Here is a 17,507-nt window from a genome sequence, read left to right as displayed (position 1 = left end):
CAATAACTAGGTACAACACCATTCAAAGTTTGGGGTCAGGACACTTAAAAATAAGAAACTAATACTTTTATTCAACAAATATGCATTGAATTGATCAAACGTGACAGTAAAGACATTTATAATGTTATAAAACCACAACTGTTTTTGTCATTGATAATGTTTCTTGAGCATGAAAGCAGCATATTAGAATGATTTCTGAAGGATCATGTGACACTGAAGATTGGAGTAATGATGCTGAAAACTCAGCTTTGCCATCACAGGAATAAATTACATTTTAAAATATATTAAAATAGAAAATAGTTGTTTTAAACAGTAATTTTTCACAATGTTAGTTTTTACTGTATTTTTGATCAAATAAATGCAGCCCTTGTGAGCATGAGAGACTTTCAAAAACATTTTTTTTTTTAAAAACTTACCAACACTATGTAGTGTATACGTATGCAGATATCTACGATAAATCTTAACATTAAGTCATAAAATGCACAGACAAGCCAACAGCACCTTTACAAACGTCGTTTTTTAATCATTTAAAAAAAAAAAACTATAAGGTTTCCTTATCTTTTAAAAATAAGATGATAATTCCGAAGATGTAAAAATCAAAGTCAAATGCAAACAAGACAAATAACAAAGAGAAGTAAAAAATTTATTGCAGTATTTGCTCCTCCACACATGCTGGGGTTCCCTTGTCCCGCTGTGGGGTGTAGAGACCCAAACTCTGACCCAATACATCAAAATCTAGATTTACAAAAAAAACTCCCTTCCATGTCGGCAACAGATACTGCATGCTCTGCTTTAACTCAATAAATTATGTCCAGGAAACTCCATTTTACAGCACAAAAGAAGTAAAACATAAAGCAGAGGAGATGTTTAAAAGTTTATTTCCCTGGAAACGGAGCTAAGCTAAAGAAATCCATCCGGTGCTAGGTTAAACTCCAAGGTCACTTTATTAAGAACATCAACAGACTAATTTCCAACATTCACTTTAGGTTTATTTCTTTAAACAGATTTTTTTTTGTCAGAGATATAAACATTTTTTGTTTCTGTTTTGTGTTAAACTATGATACAGTGGAGGGGGGGAAAAATTCAAACAACCAAGTTGCTGCAGAACAGCGAAGGAGCTCCATTTCTTTCTTTTCCGTTTAACTTAAAGATGTACAGGATTCACATCTACATTTTCCAAAACAGACCACCCTTTCAAAACCGTCGGTCCTTAATTCGACCAGTTCCGCACTGGATCTTAAAACCTGTGAGTCTGTAGTACTTTTCTCTCCAACTTAAGTTTACAAAACGTTGAATCCTGATGAAGTTTGGCTGCTGAGAGTTTGTTGGGTGCAACAGTTCGGGAGTTATTACAGATTTAATTAGCTGGAAGTTCCTTCCTTGGCTGCGTACAGTGAACGTAAAGTCTGCACTACTTTGTTGGTCAGTTTGTGTGCGCTCGTCAAGGCAATTTTCTTGTAAATAATGTCAGACTCCTTTATAGTGTCCACCCAAGGCACCAGTTTACGTCCGTCACGTTTCTTGGCCTCCGCCCAGGTACCAGAGTACGATCCGGCCATCCAGCGAATGCTGTAGCCTGTGCTTGTCTTCTGAATAACACGTGCTATCTGCGGCCGGTCCTTATACTTGGGGCAGCAGATAGCGATGACGTCCTTGGCGTTTACCGTTGAGTTCATGTGACCTGATGCCTCTGCGGAATCTCCGCCTCTCCTGGATTTCCGTGATGACTAGAAGAGAACAAACAAATGGAGTTTTAAAGTGACGGTAACACCGAGATGCAAGACATCAACAGTCAAATAAAGAGCTTTCTTACCCCAGGAGCCTTTTCGTCCGCATCACTGTCGTCATCGTACGAGTCAGCAGCATTATTCTTGGGGCTGGAGCCTCCTAGTAGAGAAGTGATGGCTTTATTTCTTGCGTGGGCTGAAGCCTCACCCTCCTCCTCTTCCTCATCTGGGTCCAAGTGTTCCATCAGTACTTTAAACTGGAGAGTAAACAAGTTAGAGATGGTACGTTAGATTCATTGTTGTGAGTCAGTTTAATAAAACAAAGTCTTTCTTTTTTCATACTGTTTATTAAAATGTTGCAAACAGTGTTATTTTAGTATTATTTATATAGTATTATAGCATTTATTTACATTTTGAATTAGCTTTTATTTTGATATTTTTAGCTTTTATTTTTATATTTTCAGTTTAATTTTCAGTTTTAGTCATTTGTGCTTGGCATTTTTTATTAGTTTTAGTAATACTAGTACTTCAACTTAACCATTTTTTTCATTTAGATGCCAAGAAACATTTCTAATACTCATTTAGATAAGTTTTTCATCTAATATTTCATCTAATATATTTTATTTTAGCTTTATAGCGAAAATGATTTTCAATAGTTGTAGTTAATATCAACACTTGCTTTAAATGTTGGAAAATTGTTATACTCGTATATAAAACTACACATTAAGCCATATTTTCATATTATGCATATATTAAATTATTAAATAATTCTTTCTAGTCTTTTAATGAAAACTAGTCTTGATTATTTGACTGAAGAAAAAAACAATCCATTTAATTTTTGAGACACTTTAGAGCAAATAAATAAATAGAGATGATCAAAAAGACTGAAAAAATATTAGCAATAATAAAATAGATTTTTTTTAAATACTAAAAAAATACAAGACAGACATAATCATTTAGCTGCACCTAAACAGCACCTAACTATGAGGCAAAATACAAATCAAAAGAGGAAAATCAGAATGTTTACATCTAAATATTGTCTGACGACTCTCCTCTTGACATCGTAAGTTAGATCTGCATTGGACAGGCTGTTCGTCAGGTAGTCCAATGTCTGCCGTGGGTTGAAATGCACATTGGCCTTCCTGTTTACAGCCTTGTCATACACTTTTGCAGATTCTGTAGGCGAGTACTTCAGAATTTTACTGCAGGAAGAGGAAAAAAAGGCCGGTGGCCATTAACATATTAGTTATTTCCAGAGCAGAAAGCATTTGGACTAGCAGTTAAAGCTCACCTGTCAGAGAAGCCGTAGAGGTTCTTAAGGTGCTGCTTGAGCATCAGGAGCAGCAGGATGCCCTGAGAGGCATTGGCAAAGTCCAATAAGGGATTGGGATTGTCAGGAAGACGCAGCATCACCTTGTCCACATCCTCTAAGTCGAGGTCTGAATCAGAGTCTGAGTTCACTGCAGCAGCTCGCTTGGGTTTCTTGGGCCGACGAATGACATCGTCATCACTGCTATCACTGCTGCTTTCCCTGCTACTCTCATCCTCTTCTTCAGAGCCATATTTTTTCCCTCTCTTTTTCTTCTTTTCCTTCTTTTCCCGTGGTCTTGGCTCTTTCAGCAAAGACTACAATACAAGGCAGGTTTGTTAGAAAAATAAATGTCAGCTCAGCTCACAAAAAAAGGGTGCAAAAAAAATAGGACCAGAAAATGAGGTCAGAGTGAAAGATGCAGCAACCCTGTTAGCAAAATCTAAATACACTTAAAAATCACTGTTAAAAATCATTTTTGTTAATTGAAATAAAGCTCAAATAAAAATTAAATATAAATAATAGATGAAAAACTTCAAATGTCCTAAAACAATTAAAGCTAACACTGAATTAAAATAAAGCTAAATCTATATATTTATTATATACATATGACAAAAGCACACAACAAGATCACTCAAATTTAAAAGACAATTAAAAATGAATAAACACTACAATAGCATGTTTAGAAAAACATGTTTTTGTAAAACTGTATTTTAGAATTTAAAAAAAAAAAAATTCTAGCATAAACCATAAAAACAAAAAAGTATATATATATATAGATATAGATATATAGATATATATAAGGGCTGTCAAACGATTAATCGCGATTAATCACATCCAAAATAAAAGTTTGTGTTTACATAATATATGTGTGTGTATAATTATTTTTAATACATAAATACCCACACATGCATGTGTATTTAAGAAATATTTGCATGTATATACTGTATATAGACTGAATGTAGCCTATATATAATGTATATTTTATATAAATATAAACATTTTATATATAAATAACATATTTTTCTTAAATATATACATGTGTGCATTTATATACAAAATAATTATACACAGTGTACACACATATATTATGTAAACACAAACTTTTATTTTGGATGCGATTAATCGTTTGACAGCCCTAATATATATATATATATATATATATATATATATATAAAAGAGTTTGGAATCAAATTTTGTAGTTATTGACCAACATAAATCTACTGCTGAGAAAGCAACGCACCTCTTTGAAAGACTGCAGCAGGTTGCTGCCGGACACAGACAGTGTGATGTCTACATGGTGCATAATGAACAGCGGCTCTTCCTGACTCTGATAGGGGAAGCAGGCGAGATTGTCTGCGATAAACAACAGCATGTTCACGTCCGACTTCTGCATGAGGAGAAAACAAAATAGCATGATTAAAGGCCTCCAAAACACAAACCACTCAAAAAGGCTAACGCTATAGGGAAGCATAAACTGGAGTTACCAATGATATTACAAATGAAAACACACAAGAGTAACATATGATGCAAAACATTAAAAAAGGTCACTAACTGCATTGTCGTCAAACAGGTTGAGCAGCGAGATGAGGAAAGCCCTGCGGTGTTGCCTGTTTCCGCGCACCATGGTGTAGAGGTGGGAGCAAAGAGCAGCGTTGGTCTCATCCAGTCGGAAACCCCTGATTACCGTGTCCTTTGAACCCACGATGGCTTGCTGCACCTGATAGGACATCTTCATCCCCGCCACAGCCTTCATCTGTTTGGATAGCACATAGTTAGTTTAATAGGACTGGGTAAAAAAATATTGATTTCTCGATTTTAATCGGCCTTATGAAATCCCATGAATCGATCGTTTAGTCCATGCTGTTTTCAGCTGATGAATGAACAGAACATTCATAGCGCGCCTCCCACCCAATAAATCACAATAAGCTTTGTTACTTTGAAACAAAGTCTCAGATTTTAAACGCTGTCAATTTTATTATGAAGTGCGCTGTTTAAAGTGACATGACGGATAGAACCTCAGTTCAAGTGGCACGTGAACTGATCAACTCTTCCGCTTTACCTCTAGTTACAGCATAAAATAAACGTGAATGAACATCAGAAGTTGTTGAAAGATGCAGTACTGTACAACTAACCGAAATCCGTATCAGGTCTCATGCAATCGCTTGATCAGTGTTTCAACCGTGGGAAGATATCAATAAAACAGCTTGTAAACAATGTCTCGTCACAATTAAATATATGCACCATATTACATATTCATATTATATATATATATATATATATATACACACTACCGTTCAAAAGTTTGGGGTCGGTACGATTTTAAATACTTTTAAAAGAATTCTCTTCTGCTAACCATGGCTGTGCTTATTTGATTAAAAATACAACAAAAATCAGTTATAGTATTAAATATTATTCCAGTGTAAATCAGCTGTTTTCTGTGTGAATATATAGTAAAGTGTAATTTATTCCTGTGATCAAAGCTGAATTTTCAGCATCACCAGTGTCAGTGTCTTCAGTGTCAAATGATCCTTCACAAATAATATGAGGATTTGATGCTCAAGAAACATTTATTATTATTATCAATGTTGAAACAGTTGTTGGTCTGTCAGTTGTACAGTTTTTTTTGTGTTTTTTTTAGGATTCTTTGATGAATAGGAAGTTCAAAAGACTTTTGTAACATTATAAATGTCTTTACTGTCACTTTCGATCAAATTAATTATTCCTTGATAAATAAAAGTATTGATTTCTTTCCTCCAAAAAATAAAAATAAAATTCTCACTGACCCCAAACTTTTGAACGGTAGTGTATATGTATATATATATATATATATTTTTTTTTTTTTACTGTTTTTCAATATTTAATGCATGTATGAATAAATCCATCCAAGTATTAATGACAGCCACCATTTAAATTGATTATATGTTAAAAATGATTGGAGTAGAAATATAATTATGCAATTATAAAGTTAGTATTAAACTTCCTTGTGTGTAATTAATGTGTTTGTATACAAATCAGTTCATTTGAACCTTCAATAGTAAGGTAGTACCAACCTCACAGTACATTGAATCAAATCATGACATTTTTGTATCAGTGAGATTCCATTAACGTTTTTATTAATATTTTGAATTAATTTTTATTTGTATATTTTCCATTTTCATTTTAACCTTGGTTGAAGTTTTTGTAATTGTGTTGTGTGGTTTTGTTATTTTTATAAGGTTTATTTGTGGTCTTTGTAATTTTATGTTTTTATTTTTATTTTTGCAACAAACTGTATGACACTTGATGACTTTTGTGGCACTTGTTATGTGAACACAAAAAATAGTCAAACTTGTACTTCCTCGCAGTGAAAAAATTACCGCCATAGAAATGTAAGGGGGAAAAAAGAAAGAAAGAAAACAAAAATAGAGATTTTTGGAGGCACAATCTACAAATCAGCCACAACGCAGGAAAAACAGCATTGAAGGGGTTAAATGTAAAAAAAAAAAAACGAATATTGCAAAAAAAATCTATGGATTGATTAATTGTAAAAAAAAGTACCATAAAATTCCCTCAAAATACAAAATATAAATGAAGAATATTATTGAACAAAAATATATTACCGGTACATTGATTTTACTGGAATTTGTTTGGGCCCCCCTAAATGAGGAGCACTGGAGAGTTAAATGTCTATATAGTTTTCATAGTTTTTTAGTTTTAGTTATTTTAGTACATCAAGTTAAAGAAAATAAACTTGATTCTGATTGGCTAGATAATGTAAAAAAAAAAAAAAAAAAAAGTATAATGCACAGGTAGTTCCAAATCAGTTTAATCATCATTCTAAATGAATGCGCTGTTTTCATTGAAGCGCAAAAACATATATCACTTGCACACAGAGATCTCGCACAGAAACTTGGTCAACGCTGCCCTGCGACTTTTATTAATAAATTAGCTTCACAACTGAATCGCAACATTATATTATATTACAAGGAGGCTGTAACATAGCTATAAACTCACAGATTCATTGCTAGTAGAGAGATGCTGCACAGACACAGTTAATTCAAAAGAACATGTCTCTCTCTCTAGAGACATGTCTCTAGAGAGAGAGAGAGAGAGAGAGAGAGAGAGAGAGAGAGGCTAGTTCATTCAAAGGATCCATGATTTGATTGTACCTCCGCTTTGCGTCGGGCGGATCCTCCACGTCATGCATTAAAATAGTTTAATGCACAGCTAGCCATGGATTATCCCTTACTTACATCATCACACATGACGAATGCACGTTAGTTGCTTAAATCTCCTTACGTGAATGAATCCCGTGTATTTCTTGTCAATTTCCACCAGCTGTTGATCGGATTTATTCCTCATTGTGGGTTCTAAATCCGTTCCCATGGCGATAAGATATGGAACGCACTGATGGAGGAAAAGGAAACAAGGATATTAAACTAAAGACACTTTCAGACTGGTTTTGGGAGAGTTTGTGCAGTGGATACGTACCTGTACGGGATGAATGAGGCCTTGGTTGAGCGTCAGGGCGATTACATTGAGGGCAAAGTGCCGCACGCTGGATTGCGTGTGGAAAAAGCTCTCTAGCACCTGCTTGAGGTAGAGCTGCATGATAGAACTGCTCATGCCAGAAGAGATGTCACCCATCTCCTTCAGGTCTTCCTGCTTGGACAGCTTCTTCCCTGCAATCCAAAGAAATAGAATGAGAATGGAAAAGGCTAATTGGATAGCTACTACCAAGCTGAATTAAACACAGACAAGAATGGTCTTTATAAACGACACTCACACTCCCTGTCGGCTTCCTGCATGCGCGAGTCCTCCTCCTGCAAGTAGGTCTGCAAGTTCTTTAGCACCTGGATCTTCAGATTTACAGACGTTTTCCTGTCAGCCAGGAGGAGGTTATAGAGGTTTTTCACTTCCAAAGCAAACATTAGGTCTGGGTGCTGGATGAACAGGAACCCTGGAGAACCAAAAGATCCGTTATGTTGACCATGAGAGCAGTCAAATGTAAAAACAGGAAATTCAGTGATCATGGAGAGCAGATATTTACCTAGACCAATGATGGCCTTGGTCTGCACCTCCTCATCATCGTTCTTAGTGAAATACAGCAGCAGTTCCAGCACTTTGTCCTTTATGACCACCTAAAAGAGAGGAAGACCATTAACCAGAAAGGTAAAGGAGTGAATCTCATGAAAACATGTCCAGGTTACATTTGATAGAAGATAAAACACACTTTAGGACCATAAAGATGTCAATTAAGCACATTTTAGCCAAAATTCTCATTACCATAATGTGTCTGGATGTTTTTTATATTTAAAAAAAAAAAATGATTCTCATTACTGTCAATTGTGTTTCTTATTAGATTCTCATTTCTGTAATACAGTACTTGTTATAGTTTTTTTAAATGATTTGAATCAGCATTAGAAGCAAAAATTATGTATATAAACATGTACATTTATCAACTTATTCACATTAACAGCAATGTTTTTGAAAATATGACTGAAATCATTTAAATAAATGAATACATAAATTTGACTACTTAGTTTCATTGATGTATTACAAATAGCGGTCAACTTTTATTAATTTTTGTATTTCTTAAATACAAAAAATTAATTATTAATCATTGTAATTATAATCTACATTTAAAATAATACGATATAATTTATTTGTTTGCATGTATTAATATTTATATGAATAGAATTTATGTGTTTTGATTTTGGGAATTCATAAGACCTGTTCTTTGTTTTAAATAGATTTTGGAATTAAGAAAACTCTTGAAACATTCTGTGAGATTAACTGAAAAATGTAGATTTAACGATTAACTAAAGCATTTCTTGATCTAAAAAAAACAACAAATAAATAAACAATTCAATTATTAAAACTTGACTACTTTTATTAATGCATAAAAATATTTATTTTATAATCCAGAAATCATGTGCTGTGACTGGAGATCTAACCTTATTACTGCCTTTGAACTCCTCTTGGTCGAAGTCGAAGTGTCGGCACAGGGCCCCCACAGTGAAGAGTGAACGCAGCAGTGCAGGTTTATTAGAGGCTAGTACGGTGCTGTTTGAGTCATCCTGATGCTGCAACTTCAGCTTGTTTAGTGCTCCTTCACATGGGAGAAGAAGAATTTTTGAGTGATTAACACTCAGGGTCAGAGAAGAGCAAAAGGATACTGATCCTGGTTTTGAAATGTACTCACCATAGTATCGGTTGAAACAAGACCACACAAACTTGAAGTTATGGGTGACCTTATTGACGACCGCACCGAGACAACTCACACAGTGTTGAACAACCTGCAGAAAACAAATGAGATGGCATCGTGAAGCTGCTGCCGTACAAAAACGCTGGACATCAGAGCTGTTGATACTCTCACTTCAACTGACCGTCATGCCGTATTTGATGATGAGTTTCATCAGGTCTTCTTCCATGGTGGTGAGAAAGTTTTCACTCGGATGATCCATCAGAGGAACAACAAGCTCCAAGATTTTAGCCACATTACAGATCACCATAAAATCACTCTGAGACTGTAGGGACACAATAAGCACCTTCACTCTCTGGCCTCTAGATGGCAACACAACACCACTTATTGCAATAAATCCAGAGTTTCTCTACAGCACACTCACATTACACTTTGTGGTCAGGTACGGCTGCATAGTCATGGCGTGTTTTACCATCAGCTGGGGTCGGATCTTGCTAAACAGGTACAGCGTGGTAATACAAGCCACTAGGCAATTGGACGTCAACCCCTTATTCTCACAGTCTGCAAAACAAGAAAAACAACTCAACAAAAGTTCAACTAAGGTAAAGCTTTTGCTTCATAATTCAATACAGGTCTTACCAGCAAGTGACTCCTCGTATTTCAGAATATGGTCCACGAGACTGTCCACCAGCTGAACACAAGCCTTCCTGGCCGGTTTGTATGAGGCGTCCTCCTCTGACTTCAGCAACTGTGAAGACAGATTACAACAAGGATATCATTTTTATCTAAATAAAACTACACTGATTACAGTAAAAACATGCTCCGGCCAAACCTGGGAGTAACACTGCGGACACATTTATAGATGCTCTGCGAAATTTCGTGGGCGAAATCCAGTCATTTCAATAGGAATCCGCACGACACGAGTTTTGTGAGAGGGAGAAAGTTCCCCAGGCAGATTTAGTTCATGTTTAAGTTGGTCACACAAATTTGCTGCACTGACCAACAGAAAGCTGTTTTATACGCTGTGCTTTATACGTGTCTGGCTACGCTATTGACAATAGACATCTTTTGCCTGTGAAAGGTCACCTAAAATTTGCTTATTGGACTGCAGCTTAATGCAGCATTTAATTCAACTCAGAAAGTCATACTTCAAAAAGTGTAGAAACGGAATTAATTTAAAGTATTTTGCTTATGCATCATCCCTTTTGAGGTTCAAACCTACATCCTTTCCCGTTACAATCCCATGCTGCGTTCACGCCATGTCATAATTACTGTAAACAAAGCTCCGATTGCTTTCGAATCGCTCGTGTGGTACTTTGATGTCATACACCGATCGGTCGGCACAGCGCCGCTTCAAGTCAAACACACCTTAAATCTGCAGTGGTCAGGTGGTACAGCGGCCACGTAGTACAAGCTCTCACAAAATGACACGTTGTAATTTAAAGTTTAAAGTTATGGTAATCACAACATGGTGTGAACGCACCTCCAGATCTCTGAGAAGCTCTAAATGAACCAACAACTAAGCAAAACAGTCAACACATATATATTGAAGAAATCAAAATTGTCCTTGAACCATAGATGGGCAACTTACATTCTGAAGCAGCTGTTCGAACCAGTCGTAACCAGAATCCCTGCAGGCAGCGACCTGAGAAACAAAGATTCTTGTCAGAGAGACATGTAACCTTATACTTAATGTATTAAATGCACGCATCTTGGGATCAGATGGTTTTTAGCCCGTTCTGCAGATCCTTACCACGTCTGTGATATTGAGAATCTTGCGAGTCATGGCCTCTTTATCATGATTAGGTGTAGGAGTGAACCAGAGCTTCTGAAACGTCTCATTCACCAATTTCTGAACAAGAGACAGAAAAAGTAAATAAAGAAATAAAAGTATATATAGTATATAAAAGGGCTATCTGAAATTTTTTAACCTTAATTACATGATGTGGCGATTAATTAAATCGCAAATGAATTGCACATCCAATTTGGCAGTACCGGTAATTACCCCCAAAAGATAACTTAAAGTCATTATTGTGTTAAATGGGAAAAGCATCAAATAAACATCACAAAAAGTAACTTTAGAAAAAATATATTTTATTTGATTCAACATAGAATTTATAACACAAACTTTTAGGCTTCAATGGTCATGAGGTTGAGTAAATTACAGAATTTTCATTTGTGGGTGAACTGTTTTTTTAAAATATTTTTTTTATATGGAAATATGAAACTGAATTAAAACTGCCAGTAGGTGGCGCTAAACGTCTAAATGAGTAAGTAATTGAGTCATTCATTCATTCCATTTGTTCAAACGGCTGATTCAGTCATGAATTAAGTAAATGGCTCATTCTATGAATGGGCCATTGAATCATTGGTTCAAAATGCGGATTCATTAAGAAGCGAAACACTCAAAGTTGCTCAAAGATGCACAACAGTTCTACCCTGGCTTTATAGGTAATATTTTCGTTGGCAAACTTGAGCAAAAGCAAACAATATTGCATATTGCAGTATCACATTTGCACTCATCCTTTTTGGGACAAAAACAGCACTTGTGTGATATTGCGCTTGTTACTCATGTGATATTGCTTAACCATATCATGATGAGACAAAAACTCATACAGGGGCATTTTTGCCCTGAAAGCTTGAATTTTAGGGGCATTCTAGCTGCATTATATAGGCTTCATCACGCAATGAGTTGTTGCCCTGCTTCATGTTCTTCATTAAGCAACTTTTTGAAATGTTAAGGGGGGGGGGGGGGGGGTAGGTGCGTTAAAAATTTTAACACATTATTATTATTATAAATTAAAGAGTTAAATCGACAGCCCTAATATATATATATATATATATATATATATATATATTTTTTTTTTTTTATAATGGGGCTGCAATAAAATAAAAAATAAATAAAATAATATAATATATAAAATAACATAAAAATGTAGGGGTTACATATTTGTATTTTTGTGTATTTAGGCTCCTATAATTTATATATATATATATATATATATATATATATATATATATATATATATATATATATATATATATATATTAAATTAAATAAAACATTTAAAAGAGAAAACATCACAAACCTTGATGCCTTCTTCGTCATTGACCCTCCTGATCATCTTTACACACATCTCTGTGATCTTGTTGAAGGTGGGCTGCTCCAGACAGATGTCTCGCAGGATTTTAATAACCCTCTTCCTCACACTGATGCCAGTGTCCTGAAGAAAACACATTAGCCAGCACAAGTCAGCCTACATTGCTAACTGGAAATAACATTATGTATTAAATTCACAAAAATAAAACCGTAATTATCGCTATATAAACCCAGACAGAGTGATGGATGTGAAGCGGAGAGGTCTTGTATCATCCTGAAGTGGTTTATTTCATGACTATTGCCAAATAAATAAATAAATTGATGTGAAATATTGATTTATAAATAGCTGTTGTTAAAAAAGGAGGGGGGAATTCAAAACATTTGGAAAATTCAAGAATATTGTTTCTAAGATTGATATCATACATACAGAATCTGATAACAATATTGTAAGTAACCATTAATATTAATTTGTATTGTAGAATTAATTCCTAAAGAAAAAAATGTTCTTGTATAAAGGGAAAAAAAGAAAAAAAAAGATTTTTTTTTATATGAGACTGCTGACTACTACTAAAGACATTAAACTAGCTATTAAAGAAAATCTGTTAGGGTCAAGTCAAAGAAATATTCTTGCCACCATTATACAAAAAAAAAATATTTGTCTGCAAAATGCTACAATGCGTAATATGTGCAAAGAAAAAGCACAAACCAGGATGCGCTCGATCAGCATGTCGTAATACTGTTCGGTTAGCTGGGGTCGACTCAGTACGAAGCGCCCCAGCAGCTCCACCGCAGCCTCTCTCACACTGGTGGAATTATCCATCAGTCGGCCATGAACTCCCCGCTGCATGTCCGACTGCAAACGAGAGCATTAAAAACATGCACATGAGAACATTAAAAAGCATTAGATTTTTCCAAGAGTAAAAAAAAAAAAAAACTGCACTCACCCGCGCCAGAATGCTCGGATCCACCGCAACCACTTCAGAAAGACACTTCATCGCTTTAGTTCTCACTGCTATGGCACTTTCACCAAGAACTCTCAAGATCTACAGACACAAATGGGGAGACATGTTATTGAGATGCAAATACAATGGGAAATACTGAGAGATGTGGTGACCTCTAACCTGTGTGAGATAAATATCAAAGCTCTGTGCAAACGGCCTCATGGAGGCCAGATATCGCACAATAAGACACGAGTCCTCATAGTCCACAGTATCCGAGTTGACTCTACAGAAAAACACAAAGCAGGTTTCAAAACACTTCCAAACAAGTTTTTTAACTGACTATTTAAAGAGGTCATGTTATGCCCTTATACAAAGTATTTTTTGTTTTCGGGGTCTACTTAAAATAGGTTTTCATGCTTAAATGTAAAAAACAACAACTTTTCATATATTTTACATTGTTGCAGCACCTCTCTTCCCAGTCTGGCAGTAACCTATCTTGAGCCAAATAAGTAAGCTAAGCTGACAATCAGTACAATCTATATCTTTTATTTAGAATACATACAAATGTCATTTACGTCTTTTAGTTTGTCAAGAGATTTAAAGGGTCATGTTCGAAGAGTGCGCATGTGCGAACGCGTTCTAGTACGCAAGAACAAGCCTATGATTGAATCTGGAAATAAAGCAAAATTACTGAGAAAAATTTGAAATAGTCCTCAGGTGCCATGTCCATAATTTATAGCAAAACATCTAGAATTAATTCGATCTCAAATAGATTCATTAATAGAAGTTATTAGGCTACTCCACCATGTGCGTGACATCATTATCCAACGTGGTTGAATGACCAATTTGCGACAATACAGTTTCGGGAAACAGTCGTGATTAGCTAGTTGATTACTTCAACGATGCATCATACTATAGTTGTTAAGCAGTGAGTTACATCATTGTACAGGAAAGTTCCAGTCTCTATAAAGCCACTCCTTCCAAACAGCATAATGTGCTCTGATTGGTTGAACCAGTGTGTTGTGATTGGTCAACTGCTTCTAGCGTGTCTTCACGCTCCTTACCATAACCGCAAGTTTCAACACTACTAATGCAACTCAACCTCTTTTATTTTGTGTATGCCTTGGAATTATTTAAATGAGGAATATAGTGACGTGTAGGCTATGTTCCCGGAAGAAAACTCAAGACTGCAATCGAGGCGTTTCAGGGAGTTCTGAAGCAGTGCTTACAGACATAGAGAATATCTCCCTTTGGAGTGACTTTGCAGACCTTTTTCATGCTCAAACAGCAACATCATACACTAAAGAAAGTTGAAAATGTAAAAAAGCATAATAGGTCCTCTTTAACAAAGTTGTTGTCATTGTAAAAATGGCTGCCGTTTGTACCTCAGTGAGCTGAATTTTGATGCCGTGGTCTTAATAACAGACCGGAGGAACTTCTTGCGTGCTTCGGCTTTCTGCAAGATCTCACCAGTGGTCTCGACATCTCTGGCGTGGTGCGGCCCATCGGACGAATCGTCGTCCCTGTGGCTCTGTGATTTCATGGCTTTCTCGGTCTCAGTGCTGGTATCCCTGTACCACTGCGCGATGTAGAACTTCCGTGCAAACTGTTGGAGATGAAGACATCACAACAACATTAAAACCACCAGAGGCACTAGTTTTCCCAGAGAATGTCAGAGAAATTCAAGTTTCACAGGCAGGCTTTGTGATTTTGATCCCGTCTAAATGTGCCAAGTCTGTGTTTTTCTCACACAACCTCAGTAAAAATTCCAGAGCAAATTACCTAGTTTTTTTAGCCAACTCAATTGTACTATGAGAAATCTAATCCCATCCGAAAGCAAATGTCTGGGTAACACTTTACAATAAGGTTCAGTAGTTAACATTAGTTAACTACCTTAGTTAACATGAACTAAGAATGAACAATACTTCAGCTTTTATTAATCTTAGTTAATATTAATTTCAACATTTACTAATACATTATTAAAATCAAAGGTTGTATTTGTTAACATTAGTTAATGCACCGTGAACTAACATGAACAGCTGGATTTGTATTAACTAAAGTTAACAAAGATTAATAAATAATGTAACAAATGTATTGCTCATGGTTAGTTCATGTTAGTTAATACATTACAATAAGGTTCATTAGTTAACATTAGTTAAAGCATTACCAATGTCTGTGACTGCGGATGTTGTATTATCCTAACGCTTCTCCACATGTGTTTTTTGACCTGAGCTACCGTTTGGGCACCAATCTTCCACATGCTTTCGTTTCATTTCAATATGGATGGTATCCGACAAAAAAATAAAATGATAAAATTTATAAATAGTCAATTCGAGAAAACTGCTAGGACTGCCCATTTTAATATCAGTGTCAGTTAAGTTAATTGTCTAGATTTCTCTCCTCACTTATGTGGGTTTATTATAAACAGCCAATTCTATAAACTCATGTGAAGTTTACTTAAATAGTGCTTTTATAATAAGTTAAAATTATATCAATAAATAATTAATTAAAAGACATCATACGTAATGCTCACAAGCACAGCACATGACTTTCTGTAACGCCTACGACATGTAGAAAACACACCCTCCCACCTCTGTAATAGACACAGAGATATTAGTCCTGTCTGAATTGTTTCATGAAAATCACAGAAGTTGGGTGATAAGAACTGCAACTCAAACATCATTTAGAAAACTAGTCTAGATAGGGCTTTAGTTTTTTTTTTTAGCTTACAATATTGTCTGAATTTTCTCACCAATAGTGACGGGTCAGTCTCTACATTCTCGTTCAGGTAATTCAGCAAAGCCTTCTGCAACTGCTGAATCTCATCACTGCCTGAGCTCTGTAAAACACAAAACAACATCAGTTTCATTCAGACCAGGAGGGATTAGTCCATGTGATGCACAGATGGGCGGGCTCTGCCTTTTACCTCTCCGAGGATGCGGTTGATGGAACGCTGGTCCATTTTGCTGGTGACAGCATCTTTGCGAAGACGTGCGGCCACTGTGCCCAGATAATCCAAAGAGGCCACTCTCAGAGCCATTTCCGTCTGCTTATTACTGAACTGGTGAACCTATCAAGAGAAAACAGGACATCATTTGAGTTTTCAAGTGATGTAACTGGACAAATTGCAATCATCAAAGCCTGTCACATTCTACCTCTGAAATATCAATCTGAAACTCACCAGCAGTCTTCCCAGAAGGCTTAGCAGCAGCTCTGCAGCCGGCCAATCAGGTTTATTCACCGTGGACAGTAGATCCTGAACAAAGTTCTCAAAGAGTGGCCTGTAGTCGTCCTCACCTTGCTTACTACCACACCTTAAATTAAAATAATACAAATTAAACAACCATAACCTTTTTTTTTTTATGAAAAATTATATTATGTAGCTATTATCAGAGCATCTGCTGCATGAAACTGTGCAGTAATGTTATTCAGTAAATACACAATAATATTTTTAAAAATAAATAAATAAGTGTCATACAGAATCTATGAAGAAAAATAAATAAAAATAGATAAAAATGTATTAATTTAATCACAGAGTACAAAAGATTGTGTAGTAAAACTACAACAATGATAATTTAGAGATGCAGGTGCTGTTTGTCCGAGAATGGCAAGGTTAAAAGCATTCTTAAAAAGCATCAGATGAGAGTAAACCAGGTGTTTCCTGAGAGACTGTAAATACTCAGCTCAAAGCCACGTGGGTAGACAAAAAGACATACTTAAAGTAGACATACTTTACTAATTCCAGAAGGACGTTGTTTAAATATAAATGACTTGAGGTTAATTTTTTCCCCCAATATAAATGGGTTGAGGTGTGTTGCTGGAATAATGTCGGTGGATTTTCTTACTTTTTGAGGAAAACGGAGAGGAAGTTTTGTGCTGTCCTCATTGCAGTCTCATATGAATTTGTGATCAGTACATCCTGATCAACCTGAAAGAAATAAAATGTAATAACCGTATAAAATATGCCTAAAAGGTATAAATATCAAACATGAAACATTCTTGGAAAGAACTTTCTTACCAAAGAGGCTTACAATCACATATTGTATTGTGACAGTCATTCCAGCATGTAGCTATTAGCCAAGATTACAAACCAGAAACTAAAATGTGCTCAAAAAATCCCTTAAAACAGGCTTTTCTTGCAACTGCAACTTTAATACCTCAGTCAATATTAAATATAGTCTAGATGGAAATAGGGGTCCACGTGCCCCCCCGGCTTTTTTTATGCCACCTTATTTTGTTAATT

At 35.6% G+C, this 17,507-nt stretch overlaps 1 protein-coding gene across 6 annotated transcripts in view; it reads right to left on the bottom strand.

Moving 5' to 3' along the window:
- Window positions 1–622: 622 nt before the first annotated feature.
- The window catches only part of nipblb (NIPBL cohesin loading factor b), a 43,929-nt gene continuing 27,044 nt past the window's right edge, over window positions 623–17,507 (bottom strand). For all 6 annotated transcript variants that reach the window (XM_056271265.1, XM_056271267.1, XM_056271269.1 and 3 more), the window contains 26 exons: window positions 17,110–17,192; window positions 16,446–16,578; window positions 16,191–16,334; window positions 16,017–16,103; window positions 14,650–14,870; window positions 13,445–13,547; window positions 13,268–13,366; window positions 13,030–13,176; window positions 12,313–12,447; window positions 10,977–11,075; window positions 10,815–10,868; window positions 9,863–9,971; window positions 9,648–9,784; window positions 9,408–9,548; window positions 9,224–9,317; window positions 8,976–9,130; window positions 8,069–8,159; window positions 7,805–7,978; window positions 7,510–7,700; window positions 7,318–7,425; window positions 4,592–4,792; window positions 4,280–4,426; window positions 3,019–3,353; window positions 2,755–2,929; window positions 1,814–1,984; window positions 623–1,727 (listed from right to left, as the gene is read on the bottom strand). In XM_056271265.1, the coding sequence (XP_056127240.1) occupies window positions 1,362–1,727; window positions 1,814–1,984; window positions 2,755–2,929; window positions 3,019–3,353; window positions 4,280–4,426; window positions 4,592–4,792; window positions 7,318–7,425; window positions 7,510–7,700; window positions 7,805–7,978; window positions 8,069–8,159; window positions 8,976–9,130; window positions 9,224–9,317; window positions 9,408–9,548; window positions 9,648–9,784; window positions 9,863–9,971; window positions 10,815–10,868; window positions 10,977–11,075; window positions 12,313–12,447; window positions 13,030–13,176; window positions 13,268–13,366; window positions 13,445–13,547; window positions 14,650–14,870; window positions 16,017–16,103; window positions 16,191–16,334; window positions 16,446–16,578; window positions 17,110–17,192 (3,900 nt within the window). In that variant the 3' untranslated portion in view covers window positions 623–1,361. The remainder of the gene's footprint in view (window positions 1,728–1,813; window positions 1,985–2,754; window positions 2,930–3,018; window positions 3,354–4,279; window positions 4,427–4,591; window positions 4,793–7,317; window positions 7,426–7,509; window positions 7,701–7,804; window positions 7,979–8,068; window positions 8,160–8,975; window positions 9,131–9,223; window positions 9,318–9,407; window positions 9,549–9,647; window positions 9,785–9,862; window positions 9,972–10,814; window positions 10,869–10,976; window positions 11,076–12,312; window positions 12,448–13,029; window positions 13,177–13,267; window positions 13,367–13,444; window positions 13,548–14,649; window positions 14,871–16,016; window positions 16,104–16,190; window positions 16,335–16,445; window positions 16,579–17,109; window positions 17,193–17,507) is intronic.

This window comes from Rhinichthys klamathensis, unplaced genomic scaffold (genome assembly GCF_029890125.1).
Source record: "Rhinichthys klamathensis goyatoka isolate OS25496 unplaced genomic scaffold, OSU_Roscu_1.1 h1tg000314l_1, whole genome shotgun sequence".
Classification (NCBI taxonomy): domain Eukaryota; kingdom Metazoa; phylum Chordata; class Actinopteri; order Cypriniformes; family Leuciscidae; genus Rhinichthys; species Rhinichthys klamathensis.
The sequence above is the reverse complement of the archived record's forward strand: the minus strand, read 5'-3'. Positions and strand labels throughout refer to the sequence as shown.